The 13,638-nt window shown below is 55.6% G+C and overlaps 1 protein-coding gene across 1 annotated transcript in view; it reads left to right on the top strand.

The window, feature by feature from the left end:
• FMNL3 (formin like 3) overlaps positions 1-13,638 on the top strand; it is a 55,890-nt gene that overhangs the window by 21,725 nt on the left and 20,527 nt on the right. The window contains exons 2-4 of the mRNA XM_038752690.1: positions 7,186-7,269; positions 10,581-10,661; positions 10,984-11,060. Coding sequence (XP_038608618.1) covers positions 7,186-7,269; positions 10,581-10,661; positions 10,984-11,060 — 242 coding nt within the window. The remainder of the gene's footprint in view (positions 1-7,185; positions 7,270-10,580; positions 10,662-10,983; positions 11,061-13,638) is intronic.

Raw genomic sequence — 13,638 nt, 5'->3', positions numbered from 1 at the left:
GTGAGCCCCATGTGGGACAGGGACTCTGTCCAACCGGATTTGTATGTATCGGCAGGCAGACCCAGGCTGGATTTTACATCCCATGCTGCAGGACAATCTCCTCTTCCTTTGTCTCAGAAAGAAGCTAGCCCAGAGGCCCTCAGGCCCTCTCCTAATAATCATTATTGTGGTATTTGTTAAACATGGATTATGTACGAAGCATTGAGGTATACACAAGATAACCCGATCAGATGCAGTCCCTGTCCCACGTGGGGCTTGCGGTCTATATAGGACGGAGAAGCAGCGCACTCAATTGGAAAAACTAGAGGGCCTGGGTTCTCATCCTGGCATGGATGCTTATCTGTTGTGTGACCTTGGGCAAGACACTTCACTTCTCTGGGCCTCGGTTTCCTCATCTGGAAACTGGCGATTCAACGCCCGTTCTCCCTCCTGTTTAGACAGCGAGCCCCAAGTGGGACAGGGACTGTGTCCGACCCAATTGTCTCTTACCATCCCGGTGCTTAATACGGTGTTTAGCACATAGGGAGTGCTTCGTAAATGCTATTATGATTAACAGGTTTTGAATTCCCATTTTATAGAGGAGAAAACTGAGGTATCAAGAAGTCAAACGACTTGCCCAGAGTTGGGCAGCGGGAAAGTCGCAGAGTCCAGATTAGAGAAGCAACGTGGCTCAATGGAAAGAGCCCGGGCTTTGGAGTCAGAGGTCATGCGTTCAAATCCCGACTCCCCCACATGTCTGCTGTGTGACCTTGGGCAAGTCACTTAACTTCTCGGAGCCTCAGTTACCTCATCTGTAAAATGGGGATGAAGACTGTGAGCCCTCGTGGGACAAACTGACCACCTTGTATCCCCCCCAGCACTTAGAACAGTGCTTTGTACATAGTAAGCGCTTAACAAATGCTATTATTATTATTATTATTATTATTATTAGAACCCAGCTTTCAGGCCTCTCCTGCCCCGGGAATGCTGCTCTCCCCTACTCACCTCTTTCCCATCCTTCTCTACCTCATCCCCCTGTTCCCCACACCCCTCCTCCCCTTACCCTTCCTCTCCATCCCCCTCCTGCCCCATCCCTCTCTGCCCTGTCCCCATCCTTCCGACCGCCCCCTCCTATCCCGTCCCCCTCCGCCCTGTCCCTCTCATCCCCCTCCTCTCCATCTCCCTCCTCCCCGTCCCCCTCCTCTCCTTCCCCCTCCTCCGCGTCCCCATCCACGAGCCAGCAGCCAGAAGCTCCTCTGGCAAAGCCCGGCTGTTGCTACTTTTTTCCTTTCCGCCACAGGACACAGCTCTTCTCCCAGAAGCTCCAGCAGTAGCTGACTCAGAGCCCGGTTCCAGGATGGGCCGTCTGGAGGGCCTCCTCCCAACCCCAACCCTGGAGAGGGGGAGGGTGGGAAGTGGGGGGTTTGGGGGAGGTCTGCCACCTGCACAGCAGACCCCCAGAGCCAGGCCGGACCCCCCAACCCTCCCCACCATCTGTGCCTCCAATTCCCTCGCTGCCCCAGAGGCCAGAGAGACGCATGGTCAGCTCCTGGGGCCTATTGAATTCTACCTCTTGGACCTGGGCTCGAAATCCCTCATTTTTTTTCGGTTTTTTATTTGAAGGGGGCCTTTTAAACCTGGAATTCATCATCAGTGGTATTTTTACCTAAACACCATCGATGAAGAATTCTACTGAGCGCTTACTCTGGGCAGAGCAACATACTACGTGCTTGGGAGAGTCCAGGGCAACAGAGTTGGCCGACATGTTTCAAGTTTTCTTTGGGAATTAGGAGGAGCAGCGGCAGTGTGGGCTCTGGGCCGCCTGAGCAGAAAAAGACACCCGCCCCAGCCCCCCGACCCCAACCGCCCCCACCCCGCTGGCCCCGGGCCCCGGCCAGCTGGCTTGCGTTAAAGGCTCCGGCCGAAAATAACCCCGATTGTCTGGGAGCTGCTACTGCAGCGGGGCTGCCTGGCCCGGAGGGTCCAGGGAGGGGCCCCGGGGGAGACGTGGAGGGGGGCGAGAGGCAGCGGGAATTGGAACCGGCCCCCTCCCCACCCCGCCACCCCATCCCACCACAGCCTGGCCCCGTCTGGGCGACGTGACGCACGAGCTCTCCCCTTCCCACCCCTGCTCAATCAACAGGACGTAGTCAGCCGGTCGATCAATCAGTGGAATTTCTTGAGCGCCAACTGTATGGAGAAGCAGTGTGGTCTGGAGGCTAGAGCCCGGGCCTGGGAATCAGAAGGACCTGGGTTCTAATCCCTGCTCCGACACATGTCTGCTATGTGACCTTGGGGGAGTTGCTTCACTTCTCTGGGCCTCAGCGACCTCATCTGTAAAATGGGGAGGAAGACTGGGAGCCCCATGTGGGACAGGAGCTGTGTCCAACATATTAACTTGTATCTACCCCAGTGCTTAGAACAGTGCTTGGCACATAGTAAGTGCTTAAGTACCATCATTATTATTGTTATTATTTTATTATGGAGCAGCTTGTTGTTGGCCGGGAATGTGTCTTTTTTACTGCTATATTGTACTCTCCCAAGCTCTCAGTACAGTACTCTGTACACAGTAAGCGCTCAGTAAATACAATTGACTAAGTGCCAGGGAGAGGACAAGGTAAGGGAGTCGGGACACACAAGTCCCTCCTCTTGAGGAACTTTTTTAAAAAAAAATGGTATTAAGCACTTACTACGTACCACACACTGTACTAAGAGCTGGGGTAGACACAAGCTAATCAGGTGGAACCCAGTCTCTATCCCCCATGGGACTCCCAGTCTTCATTCCCATTTTACAGATGAGGGAACTGAAGCACAGAGAAGTGAAGCAACCCGGCCAAGGTCCCACAGCAAAGAGGCGAAACCAAGAGTAGAAGCCAGGTCGTTCTCTTAAAGACTTACAGTGTGAACATCCACTCTGTGCAGAGCGCTGTTGTAAACACTGGGGAGAGCACAGTAAAGTAGAGCCCATCCCTGCCTTCCAAAAGCTTACAGGAAAACGACTGATGGATTGATTTAAGGAGAAGGGAGCAGGATCCCACAGTTACTTTCAAGGCACAGGATGGGCCCCAGGCTGAGTTGTGTCTAACTCCGCTCCCCTCCCCGCCACCCCCACAAACACATCCCCATGGGCTCGGGGAGTTACGGGTGGTCCCCAGCATGGGCAAGGAATGTGTTTGTTTATTGTTGGACTCTCCCACGCGCTTAGTACAGTGCTTTGCACACAGTCAGCGCTCAATAAATATGATCGGATGAATAAATGAGATGGGGTCCCTCCCGGGGTGCAGGGGCAGCCTGGTCACTTCCCCTCCCTGTCACTCCTACCCCCCTGCCCACCCCCTGGGCCCAGTGTGTGTGTCCGTAAAGTGGGTCGGTGCGCGTGCAGGGCTCGAGTGGCGTTCCACGTCCGGATTGGCGGCATGTGGCGGCCAGAACAATGTCCCGTTTCATCTCGGTGGGGGTTGGGAGCCGAGCAGCGAGGAGGAGGAGGGGGTGACGGCTGGGCTGGGCTGGGCCAGGGTGGGCCGGGGTAGGCCAGGGTGGGCCGGGCCGGGCTGCGTGGGAACTTTTCCTTAGGGTGCTCTCAGCGGCCATGGGGGCGATCAATGTCAACGGCGGGGGCAGCGGGGAGGCGGGGTGGTGGGGCTGGGAAACCACATCTCACCATCTCACACTGGGGCTTTATCTGCCTAACAGAAACAAACTCCCCGAGCTCCCTGCTGGCCCCCCGCCATCTTTTCCGCACACCCCCCACCCAATCCCCTGGGCTCCCCGCAGCCTCGCCCTGAGGAAACCATGGACCCTTCTTGGCCCTGGTGGTCTTAGCCCTAGCTCTCAGGGGTTACCAGCACCACCTGGGCCCCGACCAGAAGCTCCGTGGGGAAGCTTTCTTTCCAATTCCTATTTTCCGTCAGTTGGGTTTTTCCCTGCGCTCGGGCTGAGGCGGTGGCAAGTCCCAGAGGCGGACAGGAAGCTCTAAGCCCCCTTCCCGCCGGGTCGGAGGGGAACTGAGGCAGGGGTGGGGTCGAGGGGGAGGTGGGCCGGGCCAGAGAGGCCTGGCCACAGTGGGGAGAGTCTGTGGTGCCCAGCTGGGACCACGGAGCCATGGAAAGTCTCCCTGCTGTTTCTTCTTCTGGAAAAGCGGCCTGGCCTAGTGAAAAGTGCACAGGTCTGGGAGGTGGAGGGCCTGGGTTCTAATCCCCGCTCCCTCCTTCCCTGATGGGTGGCCGTGGGCAAGTCGCTGAACTCGTCTATTCCTCCATTTCCTCATCTGTAAAATTAGACCGAGAGCCCCAGGTGGGACAGGGAGCGGTGCCAAATCCGATGATCTTGGATCTACCTTGGGCTTAGCGCAGAGTAAGCGCTGAATACCACAGCGAGAGAAGCAGTGTGGTCTAGTGGCTAGAGCACGGGTTTGGGAGTCAGAAGGACCTGGGTTCTAATCCCGCTCTGCCACTTGTCTGCTGTGTGACCTTGGGGAAGTCACTTCACTACTGTGGGCCTCGGTTCCCTCTTCTGTAAAAGTGGGGATTAAGACCGTGAGTCCAATGTGGGACATGGAGTGTGTCCAACCTGCTTGCCTGGTGTCCACCCCAGAATTTAGTACAGTGCCTGGCACACAGTAAGTGCTTAACAGATACTACACACGTTCAAATGAGGATGATTATTATTCTGGCCTTTCTGCCCACCCCCTCCAACCCCCCCTGGACTCTACCCTGCCTCCCATTCCCCCATTTGGCATCAGAGAGCTTGAGGCACCTCCCTTCTGGGAGGCCAAGGACTCACACTGGGGGGCTGGAGAGAGAGGGTGGAGAACGGGTGAGAGGAGAAGGAGGAGGAGGAAGAACAGGAGGAGCAACAGTGGCTAGTGAAGCAGAGGTAGCAGAAGACCAAGTCCAGGCCAGAGTGACCAAGAGCCTCTTGTGATAACATCCTTCTCCTCACCAAAACCGTGTTGTGGGCCTAGGGTGGTGTTCCCCTTAGACCAGGGGTTGTTCACCCAGAAGGCCCCGCTCCGTACCCTAAAGAGCAGCCCTCCCACTAAACCTCTCTGCCTTGCAGTTTGCAAGCTCTTAGGGGAAGATCAGCCCAGTCCCGGCCCGACCCCGAGACCTCTCACCCCAAATGGGAGCAAAATCCCTTCCTTGGGTGCCAGCTCTGGAGAAGCAGCGGAGGATAAGGGAAGTTATATTCTGGTCCCCCAGATCTTTGATTCCCGAAGGACCGTGATGGAAAGACAGAGGCCCGCTCGTGGCCCCCCGCCCAGCTGATTCACCTGGCCACTTCTTCCCCAGGGCCCACCGTCCAGATCCCTGGAGGTTCCCTGGAGTTGGCCCGGCTGGGTGGGCTACCAACCCTTTACCCCCTGCCTAGCCCGGGTGAGCCGGGAAGCGGTCGACTAAAGCCCGGTGATTGAAGGCGGACACAGCTGGCAGCTTGGTGGTTAAGGGGAGGAAGTTGGTGTAGACAGGAAGTGATATCTCTCCCTCTTCATATCCGACAGACAATGATTCTCCCTCGCGTCAAAGCCATACTGAAGGCCCATCTCCTCCAAGACGCCTTCCCTGACCAAGCCCTCCTTGCCTCTTCTCCCACTCCCTTCTGCGTCACCCTGACTTGCTCCCTTTATTCATCCATCACCCCTAGCCCCACAGCACTCGTGTACATATCTGTCGATTATTTAATGTCTGTCTCCTCTGCTAGATGTGTAAACTCGTTGTGGGCAGGGAATATGTCTATTATATAGTTCTATTATACTCTCCCAAGTGCTTAGTACAATGCTCTGCACACAGTCAGTGCTCAATAAATACGATTGACTGACCCCTCCTTTCTCCCTCTCCACCATCCTTTTTCCTGGGTCTCTAACAAAAATAATAATAATGGTACTTGTTAAGTGCTTACTATATGACAAGCACCGTTCTAAGCATTAAAGTAGATGTAAGTTGGACGCAGTCCCTGTCCCACATAGGGCTCACATTCTTATCCCCATTTTTACAGATGAGGTGACTGATGTCCAGAGAAGTGAAGTGACTTGCCCATGGTCACCGCAACAGACATGTGGGGGAGCCGGGATTAGAACCCAGGTCCTTCTGACTCTCAGGCCCTTGCTCTAGCCACCAAGCCACGCTGCTTCTCTGTGCCCTCCTCCCCTCCTCCTCCTCCCCTCCCAATCTCTGACTTTCAGGCAGAGGAAACCTGTTTTTAGAATTCAGACACCGGGGAAGCCTTGAGCTGCCCGGGACCTCCTCGTTGCTCTTGGGAAGCCCTCTGGGAGGCTGGGGAGATGACCTTTTCCTTTTGGTCCTGGTAGTAATAATAATAATGATAATAATTCTGGTATTTGCTAAGCACTTACTGTGTGCCAGGCACTGTGCTAAATTCTGGAGTGGATAGAAGCAAATCGGATTGGACACAGTCCCCTGGTAATAATCTTAATAACAGCTGTGGAATTTCTTAAATACATACTCTCTGCCAAGAGCTGGAATTGATACAAGATACTCAGGTCAGACCCAGTCCCTGTCCCACATGAGACTCGGGGAGAGAGAACAGGTAATGAATCCCCAGTTTACAGATGAGTTATCTGTACAGACTACAGATAATTGCCTTCCAATTTAGATTATAAACTCTCTGGGGACAGGGATCATGTCTACCGGCTCTGTTGTATCATATTCTCCTGTACACTTAGCACAGTGCTTTGCACACAGTAAGCTCCCAAAAAATGCCATTGATGAATGGATTGTAACAATAATAATAATAATAATAATGATGGTATTTGTTAAGTGCTTATTATGTGTGAAGCACTGTTCTAAGCGTTGGGGGGATACAAGGTGATCGGGTTGTCCCACGTGGGACTCCCAGTCTTAATCCCCATTTTGCAGATGAGGGAACTGAGGCCCAGAGAAGTGAAGTGACTTGCCCAAAGTCACACAGCTGACAAGTGGCGGAGCCGGGATTAGAACCCATGATCTCTGACTCCCAACCCCGGGCTCTTTCCACTGAGCCACTGAAAATGGGTACAAATAGACACATGTAAGTGGTAAGTCGAGGAGCAGGGGGAAGGACTGGTATGGCTAGGGCGAGTCTCTGAGCGTGGCGGAGGGGTTCCAGAGGGCCTGCTCTTCCCCCCCCCCCTCCAGTCCTTGTCCTCTTCAGGGAGGGTCTTCCCAGGCAGACCCCTCGCCCGCTGATCCAGCCCCTTTCTCTCCTCAGAGCTCCATGAACCTACCCCCCGACAAGGCTCGCCTCCTGCGGCAGTACGACAACGACAAGAAGTGGGACCTCATCTGTGACCAGGTACCGAGGCTCCGGAACGGCCAGCGGAGGGGATGGGGAAGCCATGGGCCACCTGTGGGGGGGGAGGAGCCGGGGCCCGGAGCGGGCACCGACTTTGGGCTGGGATTGAGGGAGGGAGGGCCTGTGTGGAGAAAGGGCGGCTGTGGTGGGGGATAGGGAGGCCAGGACAGGGAGGGGGGCTCTGTCTGTGGACAGTCCTGACTGGGGACCCAGCTGAGAGTTTCCTGGCCTCCAGGGCTGCAAATTTCCTGTTTGCAGAGGATAGGCATGGCAGGGCCGGAGCCAGGGGCAGGGCTGGGAGCCCAGCTTCTCTTCCCGCTCCCACGGGGACCCACCCTCAGCGGCCCCTCCGGTCAGGACGCAGGCCCCGGGCGAATCAGCCCCCGCCTCCCAAGGGGCCCAGCTCTGGGGGATCTTCGGGGATTCTCCTGGAGATCTGTCCCCTCCGAACCAGCCCTAGAGCCTTTCCCGAGGTAGGAGAGCTGGGTTGGGCACAAACCTCTTACTCCCAGGCCCACCTGGGCTCTCCAAAGGTCATCTCTTTCCTCCCCCTGCCTCTGGGTAGGATGCCGTCCCCCAGCTCAAGTAGACGTCTAAAGGTCTCTGGAAAATTTCATTCATTCATTCGATTGTATTTATTAAGCATTTATTGTGGGCAGAGCACTGTACTAAGCACTTGGAAGAGCGCACTGCAACAATTAGCAGTCATATTCCCTGTCCACTGCGGGTTTACAGTCTTGAGGGGTGGAGACAGGCGTTGATATAAATAATTAAATAGATAGATAAGGACCTAAGTGCTGTGGGGCTGGGAGAGGGGTGAATTAAGGGAGCAAGTTAGGGTGACGCAGAAGGGAGAGGGAGAAGAGAAGAGGAAGACTTAGGGACCTAAGTGCTGTGGGGCTGGGAGAGGGGTGAATTAAGGGAGCAAGTTAGGGTGATGCAGAAGGGAGAGGTAGAAGAGGAGAGGAAGACTTAGGGACCTAAGTGCTGTGGGGCTGGGAGAGGGGTGAATTAAGGGAGTAAGTTAGGGTGAAACAGAAGGGAGAGGGAGAAGAGGAGAGGAAGGCTTAGGGAAGGCCTCACTGCATCTACCCCAGCGCCTGGCACAGTGCTTTGTACAGAGTAAGCGCTTAACAAATACCCCAAGAATTACTATTACTACCGGCCGACCCGTTCCCTGCCACCACCTGTTTCTCCGTCCCTGAATAAGAATTGTGGTAAGAGCAGTGGGGCCTAGTGGAAAGAGCTCCAACCTGGGAGTCAGAGAACCTGCCGATTGCTTGCTCTGTGACCTTGGGCAAGTCACTTTACTTTCCTGTGTTTCAGGTTCCTCGACTGTAAAGTGGGGATTCAGTTCCTGTTCTTCCTCCTACTTAGACTATGAAGCCCATGGGGGACAGGGACTGTATCCAATGTGATAAATTTGCATCTGCAGTTTTTGACTTCACTAAGTGCTGTGGTAAATACAAGATAATCAGGTTGGCCACAATCCCTGTTAAGTGAATTGCCCAAGATCACAAAGCAGGCATGTGGTGAAGTCAGGATTAGAACCCAGGTCCTCCAACTCCCAGACCTGTGCCCTTTGGGAAGCCCATTCCAGAGCCCCTAGATCTGGGGGACCCTAAGCATCCAGAACCCCCAAAAGCAATGAAATCCTTTTTGGGAAGCAGCATGGTCCATCTGAAAGAGCTTGGGCTTGGGTGTCGGAAAACCTGGGTTCTAATCCCGGCTCCACTACTTGTCTGCTGTGTGACCTTCGGCAAGTCACTTAACTTCTCTGGGCCTCAGTTCCCTCATTTATAAAATACAGATAAAGACCTTGAGTCCCATGAGAGACATGGACTATGTCCAGCCCGGTGCTTAGTACAGTGCCTGGCACATAGCACTTAACAAATATCTTTAAAAAAAACAAATCCCTGTAACCTCCCCAGTGCTTGGAACAGTGCTTTGCACATAGTTAGTGCTTAATAAATGCCATTATTATTATTATTATTATTATTATTATCCCTCACCTTCATATATGAACCCCATGCAGGACAGGGACCCGGCTGATCTGACTGTATCGTTTCGCCCCCAGTACTTAGCACAATGCTTGGCTCAGAGGAAGTGCTTCCCAAATACAACTATCTTAACAATAATAATAATAATAAGCCTTTGGTAAGCGCTTAGTATGTACAGAGGTGGTGGACCCATTTTCCCCTTGGCATGGACAAGCAGCAAGAAGTCCTTCCCAGACCTCTCCCTCTCCTTCCTCTCCCCCTCCTCCCCCTCTCCATCCCCCTGCCTTACCTCCTTCCCCTCCCCACAGCACCTGTATATATGTATATATGTTTGTATGTATTTATTACTCTATTTTATTTGTACATATTTATTCTGTTTATTTTATTTTGTTAATATGTTCTGTTTTGTTCTCTGTCTCCCCCTTCTAGACTGTGAGCCTACTGTTGGGTAGGGACTGTCTCTATACGTTGCCAACTTGTACTTCCCAAGCGCTTAATACAGTGCTCTGCACACAGTAAGCGCTCAATAAATACAGTTGAATGAATGAATGAATACAGAAGCAGCATGGCTCAGTGGAAAGAGCATGGGCTTTGGAGTCAGAGGTCATGGGTTCAATTCCCGGCTCCACCAATTGTCAGCTGTGTGACTTTGGGCAAGTCACTTCACTTCTCTGGGCCTCAGTTACCTCATCTGTAAAATGGGGATGAAGACTGTGAGCCCCCCGAGGGACAACCTGATCACCTTGTAACCTCCCCAGCGCTTAGAACAGTGCTTTGCACATAGTAAGCGCTTAATAAGTGCTATCATTGTTATTATTATTATTATGGACATTGGCGGGGGTGGGGTGGGAGAAGCAGCTGGGAGCAGGCCCCCTTCCCAAGCTGCAGAGGCCAGCGGAGTGGAGCCTGCCAATCAATCAATCAATCGTATTTATTGAGTGCTTACTGTGTGCAGAGCACTGTACTAAGTGCTTGGGAAGTACAAGTTAGCAACATATCAATCAATCAATCAATCGTATTTATTGAGCGCTTACTGTGTGCAGAGCACTGTACTAAGCACTTGGGAAGTACAAGCTGACAACATGTAGAGACAGTCCCTACCCATCAGTGGGCTCACAGTCTAAAAAGGGGGAGACAGAACAAAACCAAACATACTAACAAAATAAAATGAACATATAGAGACAGTCCCTACCCAGTAGTGGGCTGCCAGGGATGGAGTGGGAGGCGGGTGAGGTGGAAGGTGGCACGATGGGGAATTTCCAGGTGGGGGTGATAGGTGCCATCCATGTTCCGTCTGCTCCCGCCCCACAGGAGCGGTTCCAGGTGAAGAACCCGCCCCACACCTATATCCAGAAGCTCCAGACGTTCCTGGATCCCAGCGTGACTCGCAAGGTGATATAGGCCATCTTCCCCTTGGGGCCGGTTAGCCCACCGTGGCCCCCTGGTCCCTCATCCCACAATCCCCTGGGAGGGGCCGAGCGGGCGGAAACAGAGTGACGTTCCCGGAGGATCGTGGTGGTGGCAGGGCCCGGGTTTTTTTTTCCTCCTCCCTGCCCAGTCACCCTTCTCCTCACAACTGGACCACCCCCTGACCCCCACTGGGAGCTGTAAGGCCGCAAATTGTCCCCTCCCTCTGTCCTCTCCTCTCCCGTCACGGGTTCAGGAGATCCGAGTTCAGGGCCTCGGTCAGTGACGGGGAATTCCGTGTTTTCAGAAATTCAGGAGGCGAGTCCAGGAGTCGACCAAAGTGCTGAGAGAACTGGAGATCTCTCTGCGGACGAACCACATTGGGTAAGCGGTGCCCACCTCCGCCTCGCTGTACACCTCACTCTGCCTGGCACCTGCAGTTGGCAACTGCTCCAGGGGCTCTCCTTGCCCCTCTCCTCCCCCTCACTGGGAACTGGGTAGTTGCATGGGTGGCATGTGTGTGTGGGCAGGGGGTCCTTGTGGCCATACCCCCTCATTTTTTGGGCCCCCTCCCCCACTCACTCTGCTGGCCAGTGCTTGGGAGGGGCCGGTAGCCAGGGAACACCCGCCGACCCCAATCCCCATGGTTCCTTGGCCTCCTGTCCTTTTGTCCGAGCCCTAATAATAATGGTGATATTTGTTAAGTGTTTACTATGTGCCAGGCATTGTACTAAGGGATACAGGCAAATTGGGGTGGACACATCCCTGTCCCACGTAGAGCTCAGAGTCTTGATCCCAATTTTTCAGATGAGATAACTGAAGCACAGAGGAAGTGAAGTGATTTGCCCAAGGTCACACAGGAGACAAGTAGGGGAGCCGGGATTAGAACCCAGGTCCTTCTGACTCCCAGCCCCGGGCTCTATCCACTAGGCCATGCTGCTTCTCACCCCGAGGGACGGGGCTGGTCAGAGCTCAGACCCCGGGGGGCTATGGGGCCTCCAGAAGGACTGAGATGGTGGAGAGAGAGAGAAAGAGAGAGAGAGAGAGAAAGGGGAAGGCGGGAGGGAGTGAGCTGGCAGGACGGGCCTGAGTCCAACCCTCCTCTATAATCACCGAGACGTCCCCAGGCCCTCGGTGACCAGAACGGAACCCAGATGGAGCACAAGGGGTTAATGAGTGAATGAGAAGAGGAAAAGGAGCCATCCAGGAGGAGGAGGAGATGGTGGAAACTCCTCCTTATTCCCCCATCCCTGCCTCCCTCCCCTTTCCTTCTCCCTCCCCCCCACTGCCCTTCCCAGATGGAGCTGAAAAAGCGGGAAAAGTGGCCCCCCTAGGTCTCGGGCTGCTGGCGAGGAGCGGTGGCCCTCTGCACCTCTGGGAGCCCCTGGCTGGATTGGGCCGGTCTGGTGTTCCCAGCCTTCCTCTGGTCAGTGGCCGAAAGAGAGCCAAGGACAAAGCCCGGTGACGTCAGCGGCCTCTTCCCCTCCCGTCCGGGCTGGGCCTCCGCCCCCTCATTCCGCCCGGGCCCTCCGTGAGGTGGGGAGGAAGGGAGACCGAGGGGCAGGGTCGCCCACCTGGATACCCGAGGCCAAAGTCGGGATTCGGGACAGTCCCCATCCCAGCCCGATACCCCGCCTCTCAGAGCTTCCTCTCCCAGCTCTGGGCCGCCTGGTCCGGGAAGCATGGGGCCAGGTGGCCATCTTGACTGGGGAAGCGTCCTCCCCGGGCCGGGCATTGGATTCGCTTGTGGGCCTGTCCCCGCCTCGGGTCTGAGCAGGCAGATCTTGGGATCTGAGGGACCATCGCTCCCCGTCCCCTCTAAAGCCCCACACCTAATGAGTCCACCCTGAATACTTCAATGGACAAAGGCCAGGAGCATTGCTGCTTGGCTCCTTTGGGTCAACTGGGCGGTGGCCCAGGGCCCATCATCCATTAAGGGTCTCCTCGGCCACCTGGGCTCCCCTGAGCCAACGAGAAGCTCCTCCCTGGCCCTGTCCTTCCCAGCGGCCGTCACCCGCCGCAAGGGAGCTCCGGGGTGGGTAGGGGTCTCCCACACCTGGGACTTCTAGAGTCCCCAACAGATCCCGCCCAGCCCCTAGGGTCATACCCTTTGTCCTCCCCCCTGACTCTAACCCCAACCCATTCAATCACTCAGCGATATTTACCGAGCGCTTTCTGTGCGCAGAGCACTGTACTAAGCGCTCGGGAGGGTCCAGTTGAGTCCCCTCCATCCCTCTGGCTCTGGTTCAGCTGGCGGTCGGTTGGAGAAGACCCCGCTTACCCCCCCAGGTCTCAGGGACCTGCCCGCTGGCCTCTGAGCCTGCTCTGGTTGGGGTCTCCCCTGCTCTCCGCCCCACCGACGGTAGTATCGGCTGGGTGGTCGCCGCCATCCTAGGACGGAGAGGCCGGGTTGCCAGGAGCCCAGGGGAGGGGAAGAGAGGACTGGGGGCTTTAGTGCGAACGTAGCCTTGGAGCCGGGTGACGATAGTGGGGGGACCCCTCCAGCCCACCCACCCCCCCGTCCTGCTCCTCTCTCCTCGGATTGCAGAGGTTTCTCGGCTTCGCCGCGCCGCCCTTTCACCCCTCCTCACCGCGTCAAGGGCCCGAAAATAGCAGCATGGACTCAGACAGGAAATGAGCTGGGGGTGGGGAGCGGGAGAGCAGACAGACAGGAAATGGGAGGTCTGTCAGCCCCCAGAGAGGAAGCAAGCATCAGGCAGCTCCAGTGTCGGCTCCGGCCCCGCCGTCGTCGAAGTGGCAGCCAGGCCCCGTTCCCCGGGGCCCCGCTTTCTGCCCAGCCCGCCCCCTCCGAGCCCCCTCCGAGCCCCCTCCGAGCCACCCTCAGACCGATAGCTGAAGGGATTGGGGAGAGCCAAACCCTCCCCCAGCCCCCTCGGCCTTGGGTGAGGCCCAGCCTCTGGGGCTGTGGTCCGATCCCAAACTCTCAGGCCCGGAGGAAATG

This window comes from Tachyglossus aculeatus, chromosome 10 (assembly GCF_015852505.1).
Source record: "Tachyglossus aculeatus isolate mTacAcu1 chromosome 10, mTacAcu1.pri, whole genome shotgun sequence".
Lineage (NCBI taxonomy): Eukaryota > Metazoa > Chordata > Mammalia > Monotremata > Tachyglossidae > Tachyglossus > Tachyglossus aculeatus.
This window is presented reverse-complemented; position numbering and strand designations above follow the sequence as displayed.